Source organism: Rattus rattus, chromosome 1, assembly GCF_011064425.1.
Source record: "Rattus rattus isolate New Zealand chromosome 1, Rrattus_CSIRO_v1, whole genome shotgun sequence".
In the NCBI taxonomy this organism is placed as follows: domain Eukaryota; kingdom Metazoa; phylum Chordata; class Mammalia; order Rodentia; family Muridae; genus Rattus; species Rattus rattus.
The window spans coordinates 20490501-20516761 of record NC_046154.1 but is presented as its reverse complement, the minus strand read 5'-3'; the positions used below and the strand labels follow the sequence as shown (position 1 = coordinate 20516761).

Genomic DNA, 26261 nt, shown 5'->3' with positions numbered 1-26261 from the left:
TGCCTGCTTCTGTCTCCTGAGTGCTGGGATTAAAGGTGTGTACCACCATCGCTTGGCTGAGAGTGTCTTCTCTATTGATCTTGCCTGGTCATCACTGGGCAATGCCTTAGGAAGTGCTTTGGAAATAATCAGTCTTGCTGTGTTCCTAGGGCTGGGCAGGGGTGGTATTTTCTTCTCTTTGGGGAGCCACATTTAAATAGACTCTGAGTCGCTCTCTGCAGGACTCAGGGACTCTAAAATCTGCATCCATGTGCCTGCCTATACCTAGCCAGGGGCCAGGCCACATTCAGACAGACAGACATATATCTATACTGTATTCAAAGTTGCTCATGAAGGAGACAGTAAACACCCCTGGGCATCCCTACCCACCGCTTCCTACCCACCCGCACTTCTATGCTACAGAAGGGCAGCACGTCTCGTAGAGCCACAATTAACCTTGGAGATGCACACGCACACAGACAAGGAGCTGGATACATGCACAGCATCCGCTCTACCTGGCCTACATATCGCTGGTGATGTGAGCAGCTTTGGCCTCCCCCAGGGCCGCTGTGGGAAAGGATGTTCCTCTGGCTGCATTGTGATGGGTGCCCGGAAGCGTGCAGACCTGGAAGTGGTTGTGTAAATCAATATTTGCTGTTGTTAATTATTAAAGCCAAAGCTACTCGGTGTCTGGAATGCACATCTCTGGTGTTCCCACTGGCTCTCTAGGTCCAAACCTGACCCTGGGCCAGGTCTGGAAGAGAAGGGAAAGTGCTGCCTGCCTGCCTTCTTTTCAGGAGCTCCCCAGCCCTGGGGACTGAGGAGGGTAGACAGCACTTCTGGGAAGTTGTAGGAGGTCTAAACCCCCCGCTGGAGGAAAGCCCTGCCCCTGGAGCATCCAGACTTCTCCAGCATCTGTCTCGGGGCCTGTCCTCGCTGCACAATGGCTGCACCCGCCCAAGACACAAGGACAGCAGTGTCAAGTAGGGGGACTTCAGCGGCCTTGTAATTTACAGATGGTGAACTGGTCCAACAGAGGTGCCAGAGACTGCAGCTCCACGCCTTCCTAGGTGTCCCTGGATTTCCTAGCAGATAAGCTATGGCACCTCTTGGAATATGGTTTCCCTAGCTGTCTAGTGAAGACATTTGTGCCTCCTTGGTTATGGCCATATGGTGAGACACGCAAAGGGTCCTGCTAAGGAAGTGCTCAAGTAAAGCAGCATCTCCGGGACTCTTGCATTCCCTGGGCACGGCTGTCCCAAGAACCTTGTCCTTGAAGCCCAGAGGCAGGGTCTCCAGTCTGGGAAGACACAGCTGCTAACAGAAAGTGCCTAAGGCTTCCTGCGCGCAGGCGCAGTGTCCTGGGCCACTTGCCGGGCCGCCCCGCGAGTGGGCGTGGCCTACAGTCCGGCCCCTCCTCCGCGCCTCCCGCACCTGGCGCCCCGCCCCCTCGGGCCCGGCGGCTGGGTGAGCCCAGAGAAGGCAGAGCCGCGGCGGCGGGACAGGAGCGCGGAGCTCCGGCTACGGGGCCCCGGGCCGGGCCGGCTTACAACGCCGCCGGGGCTGGGGCTCGGGATGGCGCAGCCGCGGCCCCCAGCGCCCCAAGGCCGTCCGAGGAGGGGCTCGTTGCCGGCGGGGGCCGGCTGGCAGGTGAGGACCCTGGCAGGGGCGGCCTGGCCAACTGGGGACCCAGGGCCATCACTCAGCCTTACTACCCAGAGTCTGGCAGGCTGTACCTGAACCCCGTTATGGTGTGTGTGTGTTTGGACTGACACCCGAACTACACGGAGCATCCCAGTCCTATAGGCAGTTTTTCACAGCTGCCCCTGGGTCAGATGTGGGGATACTGTGGCCATGGGCTGCAGTGACACTGGGTGTGTGTGTAACTGTTGTTGGGACCTTCTGCTGTCTTCCCCACACAGTTGGCGCAGCAGTATCACAGGGTAACTTTTGGTGGCTCTTTCCCAGGTGGGATGTCCGACTTCTGGCCACACCACTCCCAACCTTCCTTTGCCATGTGTCAGGGCGTCTGCTGTTGCCTGTGGGGCTGTAACTGTGGGTGTTACTTGTTGCTGTGTGTGTACACTCTGGGTGACAGTGCCATGTGTCAGTGTTTATATGGTGGTGATTCTGGTGCAGCAGTGTGTGGTATTTCATTGTGACTGGCCGTTTGGTCACCTTAAGTGGGTCTCCTCTCTTCCTCAGCCCATAGCTGGGTCTCCTTAGCAGGGGTAGGTCAGAGACTGTCCACCTGCCCCTGAAAAGATGGTGGCCCTGTTATGACACTGTCACACTGACAGATGTGTTTATCTTCCTGGACTCTAGGTGTATGTCTATGCTATCTGCCAAACTGCCAGTGCTTGGGTGTGGCCACAGGTACCCATGGCTCAGGGGCTCCTGGCTACTACCGAAGTGGACTTTACAGGTTGGGTCTTGTTTTGTAGGTGGGCTTCAGAGCATGTGCACAAGGGGTGAGGTTTTGTGACCTTCACATTGTGCATATGTGGTGATGGGTGGTTATACTCAGGATTCCATGAGGTTTAACAACCCTAGCACTTGCCTGACTCCTTTGCTCAGAACTCTTGTCTACGATGTGGGATGCTGGCTTGGCCCTGTTGCACTGATGCCTTGACCCTGGCACCGGGGCCTGGGATTCTGCATCTGTTTCCCTGAGCACCTGGCTGATCCTGCACACGCACCAGTGTGTGCCCTGGTCTCAGCCAGGAGAATGCCTGTGTTTGCGTGTGCAGTTACTGGGGTTCAAGCCTGCGTTGGTATGTGTGTGCACATGTGTGACTATCTGGCAAATGGACTTGAGTATGTGCTGTGTGTGACTCAGGACACCAACATGTGTATGTGTGTATTAGGTTATATCTCTAAGAATTGCTATGCGCAGACTCCATATGGATTGTGCGTGCGTGTGTGTGTGTGTGTGTGTGTGTGTGTGTGTTTTGATACACAAAAGATATGCCTGGCACCCTGTTCAAATCATAGTGTAGGGGTTGGGGATTTAGCTCAAGATATGCCTGGAACCCTGTTCAAAAAAAAAAGAACCAAAAAAAAAAAAAAATCATAGTGTAGAGGCCTGTGAGTGTGTGTCTCACAGATGGAGAGTAGTTCCTTGGATTCACAACCTTAGCACATGTGTGTGAGGTCAGATGGCCCCTCCTCGGCAGCAGGAACCACCTGAGTTGAACCTTGGAAGGGCTGGAGGAAGGCTGGCCTGGAGACTCTGGGGGCTTCCCAGGCCCGGCCCCCAATCGACAGCCTCCATCCGGTAGGGATGCTGCCTTCCAGGAAGACTCAGAAGGGAGTTGGCGCTGGAGAGGCCCACGCTGCCAAGCAGCTGCCAGACGCTGCATTAACCCTGTGCGTGTCCTGATTGGCCTTGGACAGGCTGGCTTGTGCTTGGCGGGGGTAGGGAGGGTCCATATGGGACCACGTGCAGGTGAAGGGACAGTGGCAATCCAGCATCTCTCCCCAAAGAGTCCCCAGCCCCCAGTTCTTGTAGGGAGGGCTGAGGGCTGTCTGACAGCGTATCGTTGGCTGGGCTGTCTTCCTGGGTGCTGGTGGAACCACAGACCCTCCCCACATACTTGGTAGACCTTGGCTCTACGGCTGGGTCCTGGGGGCTCTCAGGGGTTCATATGCCAACCCCAGAACTGATATTGTTGCACCCCCAGAGAGGAAGGTATCTCTTCCCCGAGACTACAAAACAGCCTCCTCCTTGCAGAAAGCAAACTGAGGTTGGGGCATCTGCCAGAGATCCAGGAGCTGGGCTCTGGGCTCACATCACTAGGCAACTGGCCAAACTCTGGAGGGTCAGTTGTACAAAGCTCCTCCCACAAAGTCTCGGTTGCACCCTCTTGGTACCTCCTGAGAGGACCAGGCAAGCTGGGGTGGTTAGCACCTGTCCCAGACTTGACAGTATCAGTCGCACCTCCCTCGGGTCTGACCCCACTCTCTCATCTCTGTTGCAGAACACAGATCTGTTTGAGATGATTGAGAAGATGCAGGTAAGGGTTGGCCGGGGAGCCCTAGAGCTGCCTGGGCTAAGGGTGAAGGTCCCCTCTGCAGAGCCTTGAAGGACTAGCGTTAGGCACCTGCCTCCTCTCTGACTGTGAACTCTTCTGGGCTCCCAGGGTCCCCAGCGGGCCACCCCCACACATACATACCCACCCAGCTCATCAGAGTTCTGGTGGGCTCCTCTGCAGGAACCCCAGGCAGGATGGAGGAGGAGATAGATGGGAAGGGATTAATGAGCCAGGCAGCCTGGGGTGCAGTCCTGACCCTTGCTTCACCCCTGCTCACTCTCCACCTCCTAGCCCTGGCCTGTTTGCACCTGGGTGAATTCACCCATGTATCTTGATGCACTAGCCCCTTCCCTCCCTCCACACACACACACACACACACACACACACACACACACACACACACACCAGGCCTGAGTACACCACCCTGCCTGCCCCCACTCCTAGCAGCATCTGCATGCCTGCAGAGAGCCCCCAGACCCTCCCTGCTGCTATACGTCCCTCCGCACATTACAGAGAGGATGCCAGAGGCCCGAGGACCCCAGCCAGCCAGCACCTTGCTCTGCAAGTCCCCCTACGTGCATGAGAATCTCTCTTAGGGCTTTCCCCTCAGCTCAGGGAGGGCTCCTGGTGACAGGCAGGGCAGAAGGGTAACAACAGCATCCCTTCTCTTGCAGGGAAGCAGGATGGATGAACAACGATGCTCCTTCCCGCCACCCCTCAAGGTAGGTGGACCAGGCCACAGTCTGGGACAAGACACCCTACTTGGCTGGGCAGGGTCTCTGGAGAGCGTCCCATTGTGTGCCAATCCTGGGCCCTGGGCGCACAGGGCAATTGGCCCCGGGAATTTAGCAGCGTGTAGAGCCTTTGCCCTGACTCTGGCAAGAGCCTTCAAAGCTAGCTTTTGCTGGCCTCCTGCACCACTGAAAGCACCCGCCCCTCCAGGCCACCCGGCACTAAAGCTGAAGCCCTTGTTGCCACAAAGGTGGCTGTCATCAAATGTCTGTGTTTACTCATTGGCCTGTGAGCCTTGCTCCTCTCAGCTCTTGTCTGGGGCAAGGGCAATCACAGATCCTCGGATAGCCATGTACCTCCGATTCAGAATTCTCCCTAGAAGATGTGGCTGGACCTAGGGCAGGGTCATAGGGCTGGGGGGCGGGGTGCTGGGCTGTGAGACTGAAGCTTCATTCAAGGCTGGGGTCTCAGAGCTAGCTGTCCTCAGACTGACGCCACCCAGGGGCTTGGTAGGAATGTCAGCTATAGAGTCCTACTCGGACTACTGCCTCAGTGCATCTGAGCTAGACTGGGGAGGAAGGGGGCATCCTTTGTCCCTGGAAGAAAGCTTCTGAAGATATCAGACCCAGGGAGCCTCAGAGCAACCTGGAACTGTGTGTGTGTGTGTGTGTGTGTGTGTGTGTGTGTGTGTGTGTGTGTGTGTGTGTGTGTATGCGCTTATGTGCACACACATGCTTGAGCAAGCATTTGTGAGAGGTGAAGCCCCACCTCAGCTGGCCCTTGGCTTGTTTAAATTTTGCAGACGGAGGAGGACTACATTCCCTACCCAAGTGTCCATGAGGTACCAGCATGAGCCCCACACCCACCCTTACCACAACCCCAGGGAAGCCCTCATGAAAGACTGTCCCATTGGAGACCCACTTACTGGTTCTGAGTGTTCCACGGCTCTTTGAATCTGAGGCCTCTGGACCACACTCCCACCCCTCCCCCATCTTTTGCATAGCGCTGAGAGGAGCGGAGCCAAGTAGCTTCCCCAGAGGGGTGGATGAAAGTCTAGGACCTCCTCATAGCCCTGGGCCATCCAGTAGTGCTTAATAGTCCAGGGTCTGAGTTGGGAGGTTGCCCTGGGTTCCTTAACGGGTGCTCTGTGGAGTAGCTCTCAGCCGAGTCCCCCTCTAGGTTTTGGGGCGAGAAGGGCCCTTCCCCCTCATCCTACTGCCCCAGTTTGGGGGCTACTGGATTGAAGGCACCAACCATGAAATCAGCAGTATCCCCGAGACAGAGCCGCTGCAGTCTCCCACCACCAAGGTCAAGCTGGAGTGCAACCCCACAGCCAGAATCTACCGGAAGCACTTTCTCGGCAAGGTGAGCGGCTGGCTGGGGTGAGAGTCCGGGCCCTGGGGGAGGGGACGTGGCTAGGTAGGCATCTCAGACTTCTGAGTCTCAGGGGGTGTCCCGTGGCTTCATTCATACATTCTCTCACTATGAAGGCAGTTGGGCACGGCTGTCAAGAGAAGAGGCCTCCGCCATGGTTTGCACCTTAGCTGGGTTACCTTGTTACCTGCCCCGTCTGGTCTGTAAAACCGACAGTGATGGCGTCTCGCTCACATGCTTTCCAGGAAGCCTTAATGAGAAGATGCTAGTAGGCGATTTTGAATGTCATCTGAAACTGTTTTTCATGTGAGCAAATAGCGAGCGCTAGCTGTATACCTGGTCTTGCCCTGGGCACCAGCTATGGAGCAGCAAATTAAACCAATCCAGACCTGGCCCTCGGCAGCCAGGAGGCCGGGGAGACACAGGGGTGTCGTAGCTTGACTTGGACGGGGGTCACCATGGTCTCAGAACAGACCTGATATCTGACACTCAGGGTGACCCTCTGCTGAGTGGTGGCTGGGCAAGGTGAGAACTCTCCAAGGTGAGCCGGGTAGGGTGATGCATGTCTGTAATCACAGCACTTGGCAGTCTGAGGCAGGAGGATCACCAGAGGTTCAAGGCCTACCTTGTTTCACAGAAACACAATGAAAGAAATTACTGGGTGAGAGAGTTGGGAGGAACTCTGTGTTGGGACCCTAGGTTCTACACCGGCATGGTGTCAGTTTGCCGTGAAAAACGGAAGAGTTATCTCACGGGCTCTGAGGCCTCAGGGCCTAAGTACCCAGTGGTGCCTCCGTCTGTTGGTCTGCGCTGTTATCTTGGGTGTTTTATTTAACCTCCTTGAACTGCTTCCTTATCTGTAAAAAATGCTGTAAGGCAAGCGCTTGTGAAGCGCTTGTAAGGCAACCGTGTAATAAACACACGGTTGGCGGTAGTTGCCGCCACACCTGTCTGCTCTGCCACCCTGAGAGCAAGGCTCTCCCTATTCTTAGGGAAGAGGAAGCTCAAATTCGCCTGGTGACTCGGGCAAGATCAGTTACTGAGCCGGAAGATGGGCTTGAAGCCAGGGGATGGGGGATATATGTGTGCACACATGCACATAATGGAAGGATTTGGGAAGCTATGTGGTCTCAGTGTAGACGCAGGGCACTAACTACATCTAGGAAATACTAGTGCTATCTGGGTTGGGGGTAGGTGGGGCAGTTCACTTGGGCCCAGCTCGATTCTACCTCCTAGCTGAGCCTGCGGGGGAGGAAGGGAGACCTTCGTCCCCAGTGCCCACTGTCCAGTGCTCTCAGCTCTGTCTAGGAATCGGGAGATCATGAGCCTGGCACGTAGTTGGCGCTCTTAAGCTTGCTAATGGAGTCACAGTGCTAGGTGGAGGTAGGGGTCTTCAGCACAGCAGATGCTAAGGTACAGGTGGAGGCACTTGGAGGAGGTGTGGTGACTGGGGTCAGGTCGGCAGGACGGAGGTGGGGTCGCTGGGAAAGCAGTGCCCAGGGAACACATCACGGCAGGAAGAGTCACTGATGGTGACCTTAGGCACCAATTTCCAGAGAACCTGAGCCCATCTTCCACTGCGTCTCTAGGGCTCCTCTGCCCTTGTCAGGAACTCCCAGCCCCAGGACTCCTGGCCAAGTACCTGCCACTCGCCAATGGACAGTGTCGGGGATTTGGGGGTTTTCTCACCCTGTGCCCAGGCCAGGGATTAGAGGAGCCCTGGTATAGATCCATTCATTGGCTCCTGAACTGCAAATTTGAGGGCACCCCCCCCCACCAGCCCCACCTCTCTCTACACCCTGCCTCCAAATGCAGTGTTCGTGTTTAAACAAGACTGGCTTCCAGGATGACTCTCAGGGCGGGTGTGGCTGAACAACTCCACTCCCAGGCCTGGGCCAGCAGAGGGAGCCCAGGGCCAGGCTGGGGCTGGGGCTTCTCACTTCTGGGCTTAAGGTTTTCCCCCTTTAAAAAGGTGCTGGGCCTGGGTACCATCGAGGGGTGCCTTCTTGTCATAGGTATCCCTTGTGCCCTGCTGACTGTCTTGCCAGCTTACTCTGCTCTAGGTGAGGCAGGAGGGCAGAAACCTGCCTGGTCACTTAGGATGCTTCACTTCCTGTTTCTCACGGGGCCCGGCTTCAGGGGCCACTGAGCCACAGCTGGGCAATCAGTCAGCGGCTCGGGCTTCTTTCCCCTTCAATTTCCGTTTCTTTTGAGCTGGTTGGCTCCACCCCTCCCTCTTTTCCTACTCCCTTTATTCTGTGGAGGTCAGGAGAGGGTGCTGGATCGATCCTCTGGCCCTAGAGTTATGACCACCTCACATGGCTGTTGGAAACAGAAGTCTGGTACATGCTCTCACCTGCCGAGGCATCCAGCCCCATCCCCTCATTCTCTTTTCTTAAGACAAAGTCTCCCTGTGTTGCTCAGGCTGGCCTTGAACTCAGGTTCGCCTGCTTCAGCTTCCCTAGGCCTTCTGGCCAGGTGTCCCCACCTCACCTGGCTGGTTGGCTTCCCTCATCGAGTGCTTGCTGAGTACTCAGGAGCCAGGCCATACTCACACATGCGGGCTAAGGTGCCAACAGGCATTCTTCAACACCTGGCTCGCCTGCCCCGTTCGGATAGGTGGCCTCCCTCCCGCTTCTCGGCTGGTAAGGGGCGGAGCTAATGCTGTTGTCACCGCTGCATCTGCTGTTTGGTGAGGGACCTCAGTTGGGACCGAGTTGGCTTCCGGGTTTCCAGAGCCACTTTTCTCCCTCGCTTCCCCTCCCCCTCCCCACCACAGGAGCACTTCAATTACTACTCGCTGGACACTGCTCTCGGCCACCTGGTCTTCTCGCTCAAGTATGATGTCATCGGGGATCAAGAGCACCTGAGGCTATTGCTTAGGTAAGGGCGGGTGGTGGGGGGAGCCCAAGACAGTAGGGAGGACCGAGGTCTAGAGTTCGAGTGCTCTGCTCGATGTACTGGCCTTCCTGATGGAGGCCCAGAGAGGAGCAAGACGTTGCCTGAGGTCGCACAGCAAGGTCGTGCCTTAGCCAGGCTCGGTGCCCCCCACTCCCCGGTCTCCCTGAGATCTTCCCACCGTTCAGTCTCCCACCTGCGCTACTTTCTCTTCCCAGGACCAAGTGTCGGACCTACCATGATGTCATCCCCATCTCCTGCCTCACCGAGTTCCCCAACGTGGTCCAGATGGCAAAGGTGAGGCCATGAGCATCCTGGATCTGGCACTTCCGGGATCCCTGAGCCTGCATGTGGCCGCCGCCTCTACGGGCAGCCTCTTATCTGGTTCTGTCTAGTGTGCATACCGTTCTGGGTTGTCCTGGGTGCCTGCGTATATGCTTCTAGCTCTCTTTACAGCACCCACAGATCCCAGGGGGCCCCAGTTCTCCGGGCTCCACTTTTAGCAGCAGCGAGGGCTCTTAGTCTTTTATTAGCCCCTCCTGCTTCCAGCAGAGCTGGTCCCCACTCCTTCTGCCGCTGTCTTCCCTAGACTGGCCTACCAAGACCCAGGAAGTCTCTCCCTTTCTCTCTGAGCCCAACTCCCAGCCCTCCCTGTGCTCTCTTGCAGTTGGTATGTGAAGATGTCAACGTGGATCGATTCTACCCCGTGCTTTATCCTAAGGTACCTGACCTGGCTTGCTTACCAAGGATGGGTGGCAGCTGTTGGTACTCTGGATGGCCAGGCATGTCCCCCAGGTCCTCTCGATTGCCCCTGACAGCCCTACATCACCCACAGTGTTAGTGCTATCTGGAGAGTTTCCTAGGATGGTCTGTGCTCTGGAGGTCCATGGCCCTCGCCTTCCAGGGGATTCAGGGGGACAGAACCCCTATACAGCAGCTTACAGCCCCATGCTGCTGGCTCTGGTGACATCTGTGACAATCCTGAAATAATAAGCCTTGGAAGTCATGGCCTTGAGCGACGCTGGGGGTTCCTGGCTGGGTCTTTGATCAGGCTGAGGTCCTGAGAGGTGAAGGAAGGGACATCATAAATCAAGCCCCACCTCTTGGTTCTGGTGGAAGAAACAGGCTCAAAGCGAGGAGGGACCCCCTCTCAAGGCCCCACGGCCAGCTGGTCAGACTTTGGGTGCCTAGGAGCATGAGGAGGTTTGCCCAAGGGTCAGGGAGTGAACTGGGCATCGTAGAGCAGATGGGAGCTGCCTTGGCCATGACAGGCAGGGCTCAAGGTAGAACTTGGAAATCCAACGGGATCAGGGAGGGCCAAGGCCTAACCCTGGCAGGCCTGCAGGCAAACCTAAGGCAAACTGCTGAAGCCTTTGAAAGCAAGGGGTTGGGGAAGGGTGGAGTCTCTGCTTACGAGGATGCCCGGCCCAGGGCGGAAGGCGCTGTGATGCTCGACCCTTGGTCTCCACAGGCTTCCAGACTCATCGTCACCTTTGACGAGCATGTTATCAGCAATAACTTCAAGTTCGGAGTCATCTATCAGAAGCTGGGGCAGGTGTGTTTACCCTTCCCCTCCCCTGGCCCAGCCCTGCAGCCCACCCCACCCCACCTTACCTGTCACCTGCCAGGGCACTCAGTTTCCCAGGAACATGGGCTGTTCACGGCCACTCTCTGGGAGGAAGTAGGGCAAAGGGAGCCCCCCCCCCAAGCTGCAGCTATGTGACGTCACCTCTGTGTGGGCTCCAGACGTCCGAGGAGGAACTGTTCAGCACCAACGAGGAAAGTCCTGCCTTCGTGGAATTCCTTGAGTTTCTGGGCCAGAAAGTCAAACTGCAGGATTTCAAGGGGTAAGCCCCAGAGGAAGACCTGCTCCGACCATGTCCCCGAGCGGGGAGGGAGCCCGGTCCTGGCCCCATGGAGGCCTGACTGGAGCTGGAGACTGAGCCATGGCCTTGGGGACCTGGGGACAGGTTCCGAGGAGGCCTGGACGTGACTCACGGGCAGACCGGGACGGAGTCCGTCTACTGCAACTTCCGAAACAAGGAGATCATGTTTCACGTGTCCACCAAGCTGCCATACACAGAAGGGGACGCCCAGCAGGTAGCCTGGGCACCCATCTACCTGTTTCCTGCAGTCACCTGTGACCCCCATCTACTTGTCTGTTTAGCATCCGTCCCACTAGACTCAGTGTGGCCCTGTGCTGCAGGGGCAGGTTGTAGGTGGGACAGGGGAGGAGGCAAAGCCTTGGCTGCTCCCTCTGTGAGGTGATGGTGATAATGGCTTCTACTGTAGGAATGCAACTACAGTAAATTATACGCAGCGGGGGCCCTGCCTGGGTGAGCTTGAGCAAAAGACATGGTGGGGTCATGTGGGGGTCCCGAGACTGAGCAGAGCCAGGAGTTAGGAAGCGCTTTTAAGGTGAAGTGACAGGCTGTCAAGTCGCTAAGAGAACGAAGTGCAGAGTCCCACGCAGGAAGAGTAGGGAGTTCAGGCATGTTCTTAGACCTACACTCATCTGGAACTTTCCCATCAGGCCATCTGCTTGCCTCTGCTCCCCCAGCCCAGAGTGCTAAAAGGTGCTGATGGATGAAGGAGACGATTACTTTTACGGGTTTTTTTTTTTTTCCTTTGATTTTCCACTTCAGCATCACTACCTTCATTGTTCAGTGATGGACTGTGGCTTGGGGTGCCGAGATAGGGTTGGGATAGGGAAGGGCTGAGAGGTGAGACCTGGGTTGAAGTCCCTGAGGGCATCAGGAGACCTTGGAAGGCTCAGCTTCCATTTTCTCATCCGTCAGAGGTTATCAAGGAGACGGGAATCGTTTTAAAGACAAGTTTTGCTATTTTGGGGGTGGGCAGAGAACACTCATCCCTGGATGTGATCTCTGCTTGCTCCATCCCCCCAGCCCTACACCCTCCGGGTACCCCTGCCCACACCCTACATGGCCAGGCTATGAAGGCCTGTGGCCCTGTGCTCAGTTGCAGCGGAAACGGCACATCGGGAACGACATCGTCGCCGTGGTCTTCCAGGACGAAAACACGCCCTTCGTGCCAGACATGATTGCTTCCAACTTCCTGCATGCCTATGTGGTGGTGCAGGCAGAGGGGGGTGGCCCCGATGGCCCCCTCTACAAGGTGGGTAAATTGGAGCCTCCGAGGGCTCGTGGCTGTGAGGAGCGAGGACTCCTTAGAGGGGCCGCTTACCTCCTGGTCTGGTCTGGTCTGGTCTTACCCCACCTCCTCAGCCCGGCAAACTCAGGGCAGCAGCTGGAGGAGCTGAAATTCTGGTTTAAAAGGTTCCCAAACTGAGCCGCCCCAGATCCTCCCCAACCCCACGGGATAGGAGCTGATTTAGGGGTCTGTGACCCCACGGACTCAGCTTCCTTTCCTCTCAGGTCTCAGTCACCGCGAGAGACGATGTGCCCTTTTTCGGGCCTCCCCTCCCAGATCCTGCTGTGTTCAGGAAGGTAAGAGGCAGCCCTGTCCGTTCCCCTCCTCTCCCCCTCCTCCCCCCCCCATCAGGAGGGCAGGATCAGAGTGGGAGGGGCGGGGGAGGAGTTGAAGCATCTCTGTGTACTGAGGATCTAGGTTCCTTTTCACCCTTCACCGGTGCTACCTCTCTTTGTCTGGATAAACACCGTGACTTATTCTTCAAGGTTCAGCCTACACCACAGGCTGCCTTACATTTTTCCTAGCTGACTGCGTCCTTTCTCCTCTTTGACTGTCTTTCCTCAATGTGTGTGGGGGAGGGGCACACACGTCTCTGCCAACCTCTCAGGAGACGCATGGCAAACCTTGGTTTGACCCCTCCCTCCGCTTTCATGTTCTAATGGGCCCTCCGCAGTTAGGGGTTTCCCATCAGGGGTACAGGGTCCCTCACAGGTGCCTGGCTAGAGAGCGGACTCTGGGAGGCCCAACATGACTCACCTTCCATCAGCCGCTAAATGGTCACCTGACCCTCTTCTCACTTCCCCCACGCTGGGGGGGATCCCAGGGGCCTGAGTTCCAGGAATTTCTTCTGACAAAGTTGATCAACGCTGAGTACGCCTGCTACAAAGCAGAGAAGTTTGCCAAACTGGAGGTAAACGTGGCCTGGAGGGACGGACACCCTCCCTGGAGGGAAAAGGCATGCTCACACCTCGGCCTCGCCTCCGGGGTGCTGATTGGGGAGGGCAAGCAAGAGGCAGAGAGGGTAGGGTCCACATGCACGGGGTGGGAGGTGAAGACCCACGCAAGAGGAGGGAGCTGGAGGATTAGGGAGGCCAGTGCAGCTGCAGGAAAAGCTCCTGAAGGTGAAGCCGGGATTGGGGTCCCCAGGCAGGGACTCGATCTCTGGGGTCTCTCATGGCTGACCCACAGGAGCGGACACGTGCTGCCCTTCTGGAGACACTCTACGAGGAGCTCCACATCCACAGCCAGTCCATGATGGGCCTGGGTGGTGACGATGACAAGATGGAGAACGGCAGCGGTGGGGGTGGCTTCTTCGAGTCTTTCAAGGTAAGGGGGCCCGGGGCTCCACCCTGGAGGGCAGGGCTCATGGAGCAGGAGTAGGGTGTGACAGCAACAGGCAGCTCAGTTGTGGATGGGTCTGGGTCTTAGTCCCAGAGGTGGGGTCTGAGGTGGGACTGGTGTCTCTGTGAGAGACATGTGGCTGGAGGTGGGGTCTGGCTGAGGGCTGTGTCTCGGCTTGCAAGTGTGGCTAGGGTTGAAGACATAGCTTGGTGGACCTAAGCTTTCGGGTGCATGGAGATTTGGAGATGTGCTCTGTGCCTTGGGTTTTCTGAGCGAGGAAGAAGAGTATGATGAGGTGGGGCTCTGATTCCGGATGGGGTTAATGGCTGGGGGAGCTCTGGGTCTGTCTGGGAGCACCCCAAAAGGTTGGAGTCCTCTAGATCAGCAAGGAGCAGTGGTGCTGTGGGCTGTGGCTGCCAGGTTTGAGGGGAGGAGGTCTGTCTTGTTTGGGTGACATTGCAGGGGTTCCTCACTGTGTGACCTCGGTGGTACTTTGTGGTTTAGCTAAGAGCACGGGGTCCCTGGGTTTACATTTCAGCTCTGCCTCTTAGCGTGAGCATTCTCCAAACCTCAGCTATCTGTTGAGTAGGGAAATGGGGGGTTCATAACAGCTCACCACACGCAAACGCTTTTGAATTATTTGCAAAGCAGTTAGGCGAGCATCCTGTGGGTGTAAAATCTTGCCCACCTACCACATCAAGGACAATCTAGAGGTGGGCAGAGGAGGGGGGCTTCTGATTCCCTTTGGATGGGGCCTGGACTCATCCAGCTGCAGGGTGGTGCGTAGTGATTTCTCTGTTCCTCTTGGTCCACAGCGGGGAGGTGACCTCACTCTTACCCAGGCTCAGCCGCAGTGGGAACTGTGGGCTTCTATAGGAAGATTAATCTAGTAGTCCACAAAGGACACCAGCCAGAGTCAGGGACCCACAGACTGAACACAGGTCTAGTGTTTGCTTTGAGCAGGGTCCGGGGGTTTCTCATCTGGCTGATGCCAAGTAGGGACCCTGGATTAGGTCCAAGTGTGCTCCTAAGGCAACAGAGTCTGCAGGGAAAGGCATATGATCTGGCCCCATGGGCCCCGGGCTCACCTCTGCCTAGGGTTTTTTCCTGGTTAAAGTGGCCATTAGACAGCTCCACCATGTAGAGGAAGCACTTGGAAAAGAACAGACAGAGGGAAGGGACCCTGAGAGGGTCCTGAAGGGCCCCTGATGAGCACGACCAGCCATGCACATGCTCAGTGTTGTCTGCCCTCCTCATGACATCCACATGAGACGCTCAACATGCTGGTGACACATCCAAAGTCAGCGGCTCTGAAGTTCGCTGTTCACCTGCCTCTAGTGTGACACACAGCTGATGCTTCAAAGGGTGGGGCTTCCCAGGGTCACCCAGAATGGCATTGGTGACAAGGGGACAGATGCATGTTTCCTGAAGGTTTGCCAAGGGTAAGAAGCCCCAGGAAGCCTATGCCTCCTTTATGCCCCCCTCTCCTCCCACAGAGGGTCATCCGGAGCCGGAGCCAGTCCATGGATGCCATGGGACTGAGCAACAAGAAACCCAACACCGTGTCTACCAGCCACAGTGGGAGCTTCACCCCCAACAACCCGGACCTGGCCAAGGCAGCTGGCATAGTGAGTATCCCCAGACTTTCCCTGACCCGCCTTCCTCCCCAGGGCCCTTGGTGCTCCCTTCCTCCTGAGGCCTGGCCTTACCTCTTCCCACCGCCCTGCTGTTCCTGTGCTCACCCTAGGCACTGGACTTGATGTAGATACTGCTCTCCGGGGCCAAGTACCCCAATCGGGACATACCGTTCCTCAAGCCCCTGGCCTTCTCCTCCTGGCCCTTTGTTTATTTGGGTGTGACTTTCTACAGCCTCTGTGTCCCAGTCCTTACTGAATACCTGCTGTCTGTTGTGTGCTGGAAACTGGGCTGCTTTGTGGGCACCTACTGTCAAGCCTTAAGTCTCTGGAGGCACCTCTGTGTGTGAGGCTATGGGCATCCACTGTGTGTCAGGACTTGGGCTGCTGTGTGGACATGTACTTTGTGAGCACCTACTGTGAGCCCAGACTTGAGTTCTCGTGAGCACCTACTATGTGCCCCATCCTGATCTGCTGTGTGAGCACCTACTGTGTGTTGAAAAAAAATGGGCTTCTGTGTGGGCGCCAACTCTGTGAGCACCTTCTGTGTGCCCCAGCCCTAGGCTGCTGTGTGAGTACCTACTGTGTGTCAGGAATTGGGCTGCTGTGGGAGCAAAGGATGCGTGCTAAGCTCTGATTATCAGGGGACAAATGCTGTCTCTCAGGATGTATGCTTAGGACGTATGCTAGTCTGTGTCTGCAGCAGCCTGGGCCTCAATGCCTGTGACTGCCTTTTGTGTGTCTGGAACTGGGCTTCTGTGTGGGCTTGCCTAAGTGAACCCTGTCACTGATTACTGTCTGCCAGTCTCTATGGGAGTCTGCACCCCCAATACTCAGGGAATTCAACAAGCCTACATCATAACTTAGCTGCTTTGCGCCATCTAGTGGCTACCCCAGACACTGCATGCATCGCTCTGCCCCTCTCCCACTCCACTTACCTTCTCAGACATCCACCCACTTACCCACCCATGCATCCATCTACCCATCCGCCCACCTATGCATCTATCCATTTATCAGCCCATCTAACTATCGATCCACCCACTGGTCCGTCTGCCCAACCATAATCCTCCCACTTACATATCCATCAGTCCATCCGCCTGTCCACCTACCCAGCCACACATTCTTTGCTTGCTGTCTGCACGCCAAGCCCTGTGCTTTGTGCTGTGAGACTGTGCATGTGGCGGGAGTCTCCCCTCTCCCTACCATCTCTCGTGTGGTCTGGTCTGGCCAGGGGAGCAAGGTGAGGCTTGGCTGTCCAGTGGCCACCAAGTCCATTGACATCCAGAACCTGGCCCAACTTCTCCCCAACCCAGGTTCTCAGCCCTTCCCTTCCTGCCTGTGGAGCGGCCCCGCCTCCCGTGGGTGGCTGTGGAGGGGCCCCGGGTTAGGGTCAGGCCAGCAGCAACCACCGTGGCAGTAACCAGACCCATTTCTGTTTTTGTTTTCGCACGATTCTCCCTCTCTTCACGTGGCTTCTTTTCCCTATTCTTCCTGTTTCCTCCTCCTTTCCACACCTGCCATTCCTTCCTTACCCTGTCCGCTTGCCCCCCCCCCCAATTCCTCCTGCCCTCGGTTTCCTTTCTGACCCCTTTCGTTCCACCTGCCTCACCTCCCTTGCCCCACTGTTCCTCCCTACCCTCGGTTTCTGTCTTCCCCATGTCTTGTGCTCTTGCCGTCCCCACTTGCCACTGCCTCCTCTGTTTCTCCCTTTCCTTCTTTCTCTTCATATTCCCACCCTCCGCCCCCGCCCCTGCCCACCACTCTCTCTCTCTACCTCTCTGCCCCTCACCAGTCATTGCTTATTCCCGGGAAAAGCGCGAGTAGATTCGGACGCCGGGGCAGCGCCTTAGGCATAGGAGCTGTGGAAGAGGTTGTCATCCATCCAGGGGCCGCGGCTCCGGAGCTGCCTGCACGCGCTGTTCTCCGCTCGCTCTCAGGACGGAGGCCATATTGGGGACGTTGCCCCCTTCCCGGGACAGGCCTAAGGGCGTGCAGGGCAGAGTGCCACGGCTCTGGTGATGCTGGGACCTGGGCCAGACCTCCTCGCTAGGAGACTCTGGCCCTGGCCTGGCCCGGCCCCTGGAACCCTGACTGGGTCCTTGCTGGGATCTGGTACTCTCTGCCCAGCTGCACGTCTCCCAATATTGCCGGTTCTGCATGAAGCATCATCTCTCCCTATCCCCGTGTCCCCTCCTTACCATGAGCTGCCTGCAGATCCTGTCCCTCCCTTCATGCCTCCTCAGGGCCCACTTCCTACCTCCCCATGCTTCCCGCCATAGTGTGTGTAAAAGGGGATGTCCCCATTTGGGGCACAGAGCCTCCCCAGGTAGTCTGACGCCTGAGGGTGGAGGTGCCCTGGTAGGGGCTGGGTTTGCGCCACTGCTTTCTCACTACTACTTTTAGGCTGCAGCTCCCATGAGGCCCAGGGGCAAGAGGCGGGGCCATCTGGGGATTTGTCCTTCCTTCTGACCCCAGTGGCTGCCCTCTCCCTCTCTCTAATGTCCAGCACAGCCCTGCTGAGTGTTCTCCGGAGCAGCCCCGGCCCTCTGTGGGCCTGCCCGTCTATCAGGCAGCCCTCCGGAAAGCACAGTTTCTCTCCTTTCTTGCTCCTAACCTGTTGGCTTCTGGGCGCGGTGGCAGGGCCCTGGTGGGAGGTGGGGCCACTGGTGATCCAAGGCAGGTAGGCGCTGAGACAGAGTCTCTCCCCCACAGTCCTTGATTGTCCCTGGAAAGAGTCCCACAAGGAAGAAGTCTGGTCCATTTGGCTCACGCCGCAGCAGCGCCATTGGCATCGAGAACATCCAGGAGGTGCAGGAGAAGAGGTGGGTTGAGTGGGAGCCAGACCCACCAGGAAGCCTGGTGCGCCTCCCACCCTGACCGGCAGGGGCGCTAGTGTGTTGTCCACTCCGATCTGCAGGGGGCGCCAGCGTGTCGCCTATCCTGACTTGTACTTGCCCTCTGCCTCATACCCCTCCAGTGACGGCGGTCACTTAGGAGTAACTACTTCTGTCTGACACTGAGCAGTTCCACTGGTTCCCTGGGCCAGCACCTTACAGATAAAGTTCACATTCCCAGCAGGGGCGAGCAGGGAGAGGGGCTGGCGGTCTGTGTGAATGCCTGTGGGCACGGCTGAGCCCAGAAAGCAGACAAGAGGACCTTACCCTCTTGCAGCTTTGTAGGTTGGGCCATACCACTGTACTTCTCTGAGACTCACCACAGTGTGGAAAGTGAGGTAGGAAAAGAGCCAGCAGCCTGAACACAAGACAGTGGCCAGTAGATTCTCATACCCCCTGAGCTCCGAACATAAATCCAGGGTTTAAGGCCTGCTGTAACCAAGTCCTGGCTGACCATCCGTTAGGAGGCCATTATGGATAGAGAAAGGACCAGCCAGCTGGCTAAAAAGCCCATGGGGACTGTGCCAGGGTTGGCCTCTAAAGCTACACCATGCCCATGACCACCCCTCACAGCCTGGGCCTCCCCCCGCTGCCCCTATGTGCCCCACAGGGAGAGCCCTCCAGCTGGCCAGAAGACCCCAGACAGCGGGCATGTCTCTCAGGAGCCCAAGTCAGAGAACTCATCTACTCAGAGCTCCCCAGAGATGCCCACGACCAAGAACAGGTAGGGCTTTGGGTGAACTGGCTTGGGGGAGAGGGCCTCTCATTCTTTTTGTTCCCTGATGTCCCACTGAGCACCTCGTGAATGCTGTGCCCACTCTGTGCTCTGGAACACAGCTGCACGCTGTGTGCACAGCCAGCCAAGGAGCTGCTGGCCCGGATAATACACCTAGCAAACCATATCTGCGCTGAGCGCAGAGAGAGATGGCAGGGAGGAATGAGGCCTCCTTAGTGGGTCAAGCCCCGCCCAGGCACACCAGATGGATGGAAAGAAAGGCCACGGGTAGCTGGAGCAGTGTGAGGGACTGTGCCCATTGGGCAGTGGTAGCAACGAAGTCAGAGAGGTAGGCAGAGACCTGCTCGTAGCTTTGGAGGCTATGTGAGAGCATTGAGTTTTATCTTAAAGGGACAAAAGTCTGTAAAAAGAGCAATGCTTTTTAAACATGCTATTAGAGAGGCTGGAGGGGTTGGGGATTTAGCTCAGTGGTAGAGCGCTTGCCTAGGAAGCGCAAGGCCCTGGGTTCGGTCCCCAGCTCGAAAAAAAAACCAAAAAAAAAAAAAAAAAAAAAAAAAGAGGCTGGCAGTGGGCAGGACCAGAGGCAGGGAGGCCTAAGGAGGCTGCTGCTCTGTTGGGCTGGTCCCTGCCAGGGGGTGGGGTGAGGGGCCATCATGAGCTGGGGAGTCAGACTGCTGAACAGAGACAGAAAAGTGTGACAGGGACAAATTCGGGTTGCGGAATTGTCGGAATAGGCGAGACTCTGGGCAGGAGACACAAAGACCCCGAGTGTGAGGGCTCCAGGCTGAATGCCACCCTCCTCCTGCTTCCAGGCCCGTGAGATGGGTCCCACAGCAGCACTGTCTCAGGGGACCAAGGCATTGAGCTTCACAGTTACTGAGCACCAAGGCAAAGCATCCAACTTTCCCTGGGGGCAGATGGGGAGCCCCGAGAGGGTGTTTAAGCATGGGGGGGACCTATCCACAGAGTTGGGAAGGGCTTCACCGGGAGCCCGTGGAAGCTAAGAGGCTGGATGAGCTGTAATGGTAGTCATGGGGTGCTTGCTTGGCTCCTGGCCAAGCTCCCTCGGGGAAGGCGGGGACCAGGGAATATGGCGCAGTGCCCACGGCTGATGGCTCCCGGCACTCACTGTGTGGCAGAGTGGAGTCGGCTGCCCAGAGAACGGAAGTGCTGCAAGGCTTTTCCAGATCCTCCTCCAGTGCCAGCAGCTTCACCAGCGTGGTGGAGGAGACGGAGGGCGTGGATGGAGATGATACAGGCATGGTGAGACACAGAGGGGTCAGGGCCCCGGGGAGGTGGCGCAGGCGGCAAGGGTGTCCCAACCTGCTGGGGATGCAGACAGCTCTTAGCCCTCCATGGCTGCCCAGTGCTGTCCACAGAGACAGACCCCTGAGGGCCCAGACACTCCTCGTACCCTGTTGTCTCTTACCTCCTCAGACACTCTGAGCTCCTCTGCAGTCCCTAACTGTGGTGGGCTGACCCCGCCCTCAGGCCTTTGCACCTGTGGGTCTCGTCTTCCTGCCTACTCCTTCCCCCTTGGCCAAGCAGACTCCTCCCCTCCCTCTGGCTTGGCCCTCACCTTCAGCACCTTGGCCATTTTCCATCAAACATACTTCCAGTGGGTACCTGCAACTGTCCTGTCCTGTGTCCCTTGACAGACACAGGCCCTGCCTGCTGGCCTTCTAGAGTGGAGGTACAGGGGCCTTCACAGTCTGTGGGCCTCTGAGACTTCAAGCTCTCTGAGCTCAGGCTCCGGGTCTGTTCTATCCCTGAGACCCAGACCAGGAGAACATCTGCAGATGTGTGTTGCCTGAACAAAGGATGGGGGTGGGGTGGGCTGTGGGTGGGGCTGACCTCCCCCCCCTCCCCAGGAGAGCGTGTCGTCCTCAGGAACGCCCCATAAGCGGGACTCCTTCCTCTACAGCACATGGCTGGACGACAGCGTGAGCACCACGAGCGGGGGCAGCTCCCCAGGTACCGGGCTGTGCTGGGGGAGGGGGCGGGGCCAAGCACATGGGGCGGTGGTTCGGGCAGGTAGACTGGCCTCAGAGGACAATAGAGGGTACCTGGGAGGTGAGTTGAGGGTGAGGATCCCTAAGGGAGGGGCCTGACAGGGTGGGGGAACCCCAGTGCCAGTCACCCATCCATACCTGCATCTCCTTGGTGCCTCCTCTTGGTCAGTGAGGTGGCTCCCTCCTGCCCCCCTTCCCAGGCCTCACACGGTCACCCCACCCAGACGCCGTCAAGTCGGGGGACCCTGCGTGTCCCGAGATCAAGATCCAACTGGAAACATCTGAGCAGCACACACCCCAGATGGTATGAGGGGATCTCTCCTGGGAGAAGGTAGAGAGGGTTGGGGACAGGGACCGGGGGACCGATGGCTGAGATACCTCACTAGGCCAGAAGGACTGGGCTCATCCAATGACTTCTGGTTTCCTGTGTCTCCTGCCCCCACCTCTGGTTGCATCTGTCTCCACAGGGCTGCTAGCTGCCATCTCATCAGCAGGCGGGACTGAGCAGGTCAGCTCGTACTTGCCTGGATCCTATGGGCTAGAGGAGGGGATGAGAGGCCCCGGGCTGGGCGGGACTCTCCGGCCTCGGTGGCTGTGGGCCTGGGCTAGTCTCGACGCCTTTAGGCCTTGTGTTGCCTGTTTGTGCATGGGCACACAGCGCTGCCTCACCTCTGCCTATGAGTTGTTGGGGAACTTGATGGAGCCAAAAGGAACTGGGCGACCATGGAACATGGGGAGAGCTGGGGATGCCCATGGCCTGGGAGAAGCTATTGCCCTCTTCCTCTGAGTCTCTTGTCCCCCATTCCCTGCAGACGAGGCCTCAGAAGCACAAGAAGATGCTGCACCACATCCAGGCAGCTGGCCCTCTGCCCCACAGCCACCACCCCAGCCCCTGGCGCCCCTCCCTCCAAGCCCTGGGCCCACCCATCTGGGCTGTCTCCGCAGGGCGGAGCCATCCAGAGCTCTCGAATGGATGGATGCTGCTGGCATCACCCCACCCCTACTCCAGGCTGGAGCTCTGGGTGTGGGCAGGGACTGTGGCCCTGGATTGCCCCCACTGGGGCCTCCGTCACACCGGGTTCCCCACTGGAGTCATGGGGAACGGGGTAGGAAAAGGAGAAGGAGCGCCGTGCGCATGCGCGCACCCTACCGTGGAAGCAGCAGGTGCAGGGTGTGCCGATGAGCACTGGGCAGAGAGTCCTGTGTGGCTTCCGCGGTGAGACCCTCATTCTCTGGGCATCTGTGCCGCGAGTGGACAAGAGCATTTCAGAGATCACTGAAGACAGATTCCGTGCACCTGCCCCAAAAGGGGGTCGTTGTCCTAGGACCGCCTATCACGCTGACTGCTTCCTGAGGCCCCAGGTGGGCTGAGGGGCCGGGGCTGCTGTACCCATCACCCAACCTGAGTCCCCCAGCTTTACCACAGAGCTGCCAACGTCCTTTCACTGTCTACACGATGGATGGCCAAGTATCCTCTGCTGGGGTCATCCCTGGCTCCTCATCCAGCACCCAGCTTAACCCTGCCACCCCGCGCTCCTGGGTGTACTGGGTTGAGGGGGTCTCAGCTGGTCTGGAGTCCAGACCTCGACATCCCCTGCCCACCATTGCTGTGGAGGGGGCTGCCAGGCACAGCTGCTGTGAGCCAAGTCCTTGTGTGTATCTGTTCACTCTTAGGAGCCACGCCCAAGGCGAGACTTCCAGCCACAACACCCACTTTGGAAGCCCCGTGGCCACATGTATGTCAGTAAGGGTTGTACAAAATAAATTCTATTTATCGCTATTGTACCCAGAGTTGAGAACGGCTTTGCGTAAACCCTGCCTAGACACACTCCAGATGGATGCCTGCAGGACCCAGGGTGTAGAGAATAAACCTGTCCCCTTTGAGGCTGCTAAGTCGGAGGGTGCGGTGCCTCCAAGGCCAGCAGGCCACAGGGTCTGTGAACACCAACTGAGGCTTCCTTCTCATGGCCCAACTCTCCCACCTCGTACCCGCCACGTGCCCTTACCCATGGAGGATGTGTGGTTTTGAAGTCTGCCTTGGTACCATCTCTCTTTAGCTTGGTGGTAAGGAATTCCATCTCTCTCCTGTCAGAGGAGCAGGAAGAGCTTGTGATCTCCTTAGGGACTGTGAACATCCAGTGAGCTGGTTCACACAATCACCAGACATAGAGTCAGGCCAACACACAACTGAAAATTGGCGCTTTCCTTTCCCTTCTCATGTCCCGCAAATCCCGTTTCCCTTATATGGCCACTAGGGGGCACCAAAGGATCGCCATCGGGGACAGAGAAGCGGTCAAAGTCCCAACCTCAGGAGCTGATAGAGTAGCCACAGGCTTAAGGGTAAAAGGGTGGGCAGAAAGGGTGGGGGAGGTAGAGGCTGTAGGTGAGAGGGGTCTGTGTGTGAAGAGGGTGCACCTCAAATTGGAAGGGGTCCAAAGTGAGGACGGTCATAGAGGGGACAAGGAGGTAGGTGGGGGTGAGGCCAGAGACCTCGTGGTTTTGAATGCCAAGCCCAGGGCCAAGACTTCAAGCAGAAGGCAGTGGAGAGACACACTTAGAGTTCTGATGGCTGTTAATGGAGAACTGGTGGGCCCGGCTGGCTGGTGGAGTCATGAGGGGCGGGTTTCTTAGGGGAAGAACCACAGGAGATTCATGGATGGGACAGTGGCCTTGTGGGTAGATATCCAGTTGAGCTCTGAGGGATAAACCATCTTAGCTTCCCTAGAACCTCGGTACCCCTCCTCACTCTCACCTTCTGAGAAAGATGCTGAGGGTACTTTAGGCTCCCAAGATGGACCATGCCTTTCTTGACAGGGCCTTTCTATGACCCACGGATGCCTCAGGCCACCCAGGGACCATGACTCATACCCCAGCTCCAGCCCTGACCAGCAGGGTTTGGCTCCAAGGCTCCCTGGCTCAGTTGTTCCTCTTCCTAGGTCACCCCATATTCCACTAGCTCAGCTCTACAGTGTGTTCTGCTCTTGCCTGAGGCCTGCAGTCACCTCATCCAGCATGGAGCTTCCTGGGCGCTGGCTCTGAGCTCATTCTCTAGTGATCTTGGCCCCCTGTCCCTTCACCTCCTCTCCTGTGGTCTCTGGTATGAGGCTCAGGGAGTGAGGCCTCATGGTGGTCTTGCTGCAGCTGGAGCTATAGAGGCTCAGATGATACGGAGGGGAGGTTAGGGGCAGGAACAGAGATGGTGGGTCATAGTCTCTGAGCAAAGGTAACCACGGACAGCCCCACTGCTAAGCCTTCAGATGGTACGGTCTGACCTGTGACCAGAGGACATTGTCCTGTGGGCTGGCTCCACACAAGCAGAGCTGAAGGTGGGTAGTAACGGTGCACACCTTTAATCACAGCACTCAGAAGGCAGAGGCAGGCAGATCTCTGTGGGTTCAAGGCCAGCCTGGTCTACAGAGAGAGCTCCAGGACAGCCAGGGCTACACAGAGAAACCCTGTCTCAAAAAACAAAAAATAGAAGAAGGGGGGGGAGAAGAGGAGGAGGAGGAAGAAGAGGAAGAAGGAAGAAGCAGAAGCAGAGGAGAAGGGAAAGGAGGAGGAAGAAGAGGAAGAGGAAGAAGAGGACAAAGGAGATGAGGAGGAAGAGAAAGAAGAAGAGGAAGAAAGAAGAAGAAGAGGAAGAAGGAAGAAGAGGAAGAGGAAGAGGAAGAGGAAGAAGAGGAAGAAAGAAGAAGAAGAGGAAGAAGGAAGAAGAAGAGGAAGAAAGAAGAAGAGGAAGAGGAAGAGGAAGAAGAGGAAGAAAGAAGAAGAAGAGAAGAAGAAGAGGAAGAGGAAGAGGAGAGGAAGAAAGAAGAAGAAGAGGAAGAAAGAAGAAGAGGAAGAAGGAAAAAGGAAGAAGAAGAGGAAGAGGAAGAGGAAGAAGAAGAGGAAGAAAGAAGAAGAGGAAGAAGGAAGAAGGAAGAAGAGGAAGAGGAAGAGGAAGAAGAGGAAGAAAGAAGAAGACAAAGGAGATGAGGAGGAAGAGGAAGAAGAAGAGGAAGAAGAAGAGGAAGAAGAGGAGGAAGAAGAGGAGGAGGAAGAGGAGGAGGAGGAGGAAGAGGAGGAGGAGGAGGAGGAGGAGGAGGAGGAGGAGGAGGAGGAGGAGGAAGAGGAGGAGGAGGAGGAGGAGGAGGAGGAGGAGGAGGAGGAGGAGGGAGAGGAGGGAGAGGTAGAAGAGGAAGAAGAGGAAGCACCTTTGGAAATGCTTCCCTAAGCTTCACCACCACAAACTTTTTGGCTGATCATCCCTTCATGGGGATTTGCTCAATGGTGTACCCGCTCCTCTGGATCTACTCCAGAGCTGAGCTGGAGCAGCAGGGCCCTGGGGAAAGCACAGGTGAGTAGCTAGGAGAACAACCCCTGGCCAGCCCCTCCAGCCCTCCCTGCCTGGTTGCACTCGATACAGGAAGAAGCCTCCAGGCCGCAGCCCAAGCCATTACTCTCAAGCCCCAAGGTGGGGCTCAGGGAGGCCGAGGATGCATGGGATCAAAGTGGACAGTGCTGTTTCTCTTGTCCCCATGCCAGTTCTGTGCCTACCCTGGATTCTGAGGTGGGGAGGGCAAGCCGGGACACCAACTCCAGGCTGGAATTAGGGCTAGGGCGGGGGTCACCAGCTCCGGGAAGCAACTGGCTCTGTTAGAAATAACCTGGGGTTCTGGAAACAGCAACTTTTTCCCAGGAGACAGTGGGGGCAAATCACACCCCTGGCATCCCTGGCTCCCTGTGGGTAAGACTCTTCAAGTGTCACCTTAACACAGGACAAACCCAACTATGGTCCCAAACATGTCATACCTCTAAGGAGCCGTGATGCATGAAGCATGGTGCAGAATCCACGTCTATGCCACCCCACCCCCACCCCCACAGTAAAAGTGCCCCTGGACATCTATGACCAACTCCAGGACAACGTTGCCAAAGCAGTGGCCGCAGGCCCAGTTTGGGGCCAGAAGACCAGAACTTGGATGCTCCCTGCTTCTCAGGCTGCAGGGGGCACTCAGCCAGGGGCTCTGGGATATTGAGGTCTGTCCTTCCTTCCCTCCCTCCCTGAGCCTGCCCTATTGAGGGGACAGCCCAGGATGGATCCTCCTGAAATAAATAGATCTGGTGAGCGAGGCTAATTTTAAAAGCCACTCTGGCTGCCCCATGGGCCCTTCTGGGAAGCCCTGAATGTTCCTATGTGTGCCCTTGGGAGGGGTTCCTACTCCACACCCCAAGTTGCTTCCTAAAGCCTATGGACCCAGGCTTGACCCTGGGGATCAGGAGCCCAGGCTCCCCTCTGCCACGGACCCTCCCTCACTGCAGCTCAGCTTCTTTCACTTTCCGTCTCGGACCCTGGACCATCGGCCACCCTGGTCTTCTGCTTCTAGGTCTCCTGAGCTCCATTACTGTGTCTCTCACACTCCGGGTCTGTTCTCTGCAGCTGTGACTCCATCCCTCTCCCGACGTAACATACCTGACTG

General features: G+C 57.1%; 1 protein-coding gene across 1 annotated transcript; it reads left to right on the top strand.

Moving 5' to 3' along the window:
- Nucleotides 1–1444: 1444 nt before the first annotated feature.
- On the top strand, nt 1445–22590 carry Rap1gap (RAP1 GTPase activating protein). The gene is made up of 23 exons (XM_032895854.1): nt 1445–1629; nt 3960–3995; nt 4688–4735; nt 5548–5586; nt 5925–6110; nt 8899–9002; nt 9236–9314; nt 9685–9738; nt 10489–10572; nt 10764–10864; nt 10988–11117; nt 11997–12152; nt 12413–12484; nt 13012–13098; nt 13377–13514; nt 15026–15157; nt 17876–17985; nt 18668–18781; nt 19933–20056; nt 20665–20767; nt 21006–21109; nt 21273–21313; nt 21618–22590. Exons 1-22 carry the CDS (start codon nt 1555–1557, stop codon nt 21279–21281), a joined length of 2085 nt encoding a protein of 694 aa, XP_032751745.1. The 5' UTR covers nt 1445–1554; the 3' UTR covers nt 21282–21313; nt 21618–22590.
- Nucleotides 22591–26261: the final 3671 nt, after the last annotated feature.

Excerpts from the sequence above, each read along its gene's own strand:
- Rap1gap (XM_032895854.1), top strand. The coding sequence starts at position 1,555 with ATGGCGCAGCCGCGGCCCCCAGCGCCCCAAGGCCGTCCGAGGAGGGGC. Across the intron at positions 9,003-9,235 it reads CACCTGAGGCTATTGCTTAG|GACCAAGTGTCGGACCTACC; the intron begins GTAAGGGCGGGT and ends TTCTCTTCCCAG. Across the intron at positions 17,986-18,667 it reads CAGGAGGTGCAGGAGAAGAG|GGAGAGCCCTCCAGCTGGCC; the intron begins GTGGGTTGAGTG and ends TGTGCCCCACAG.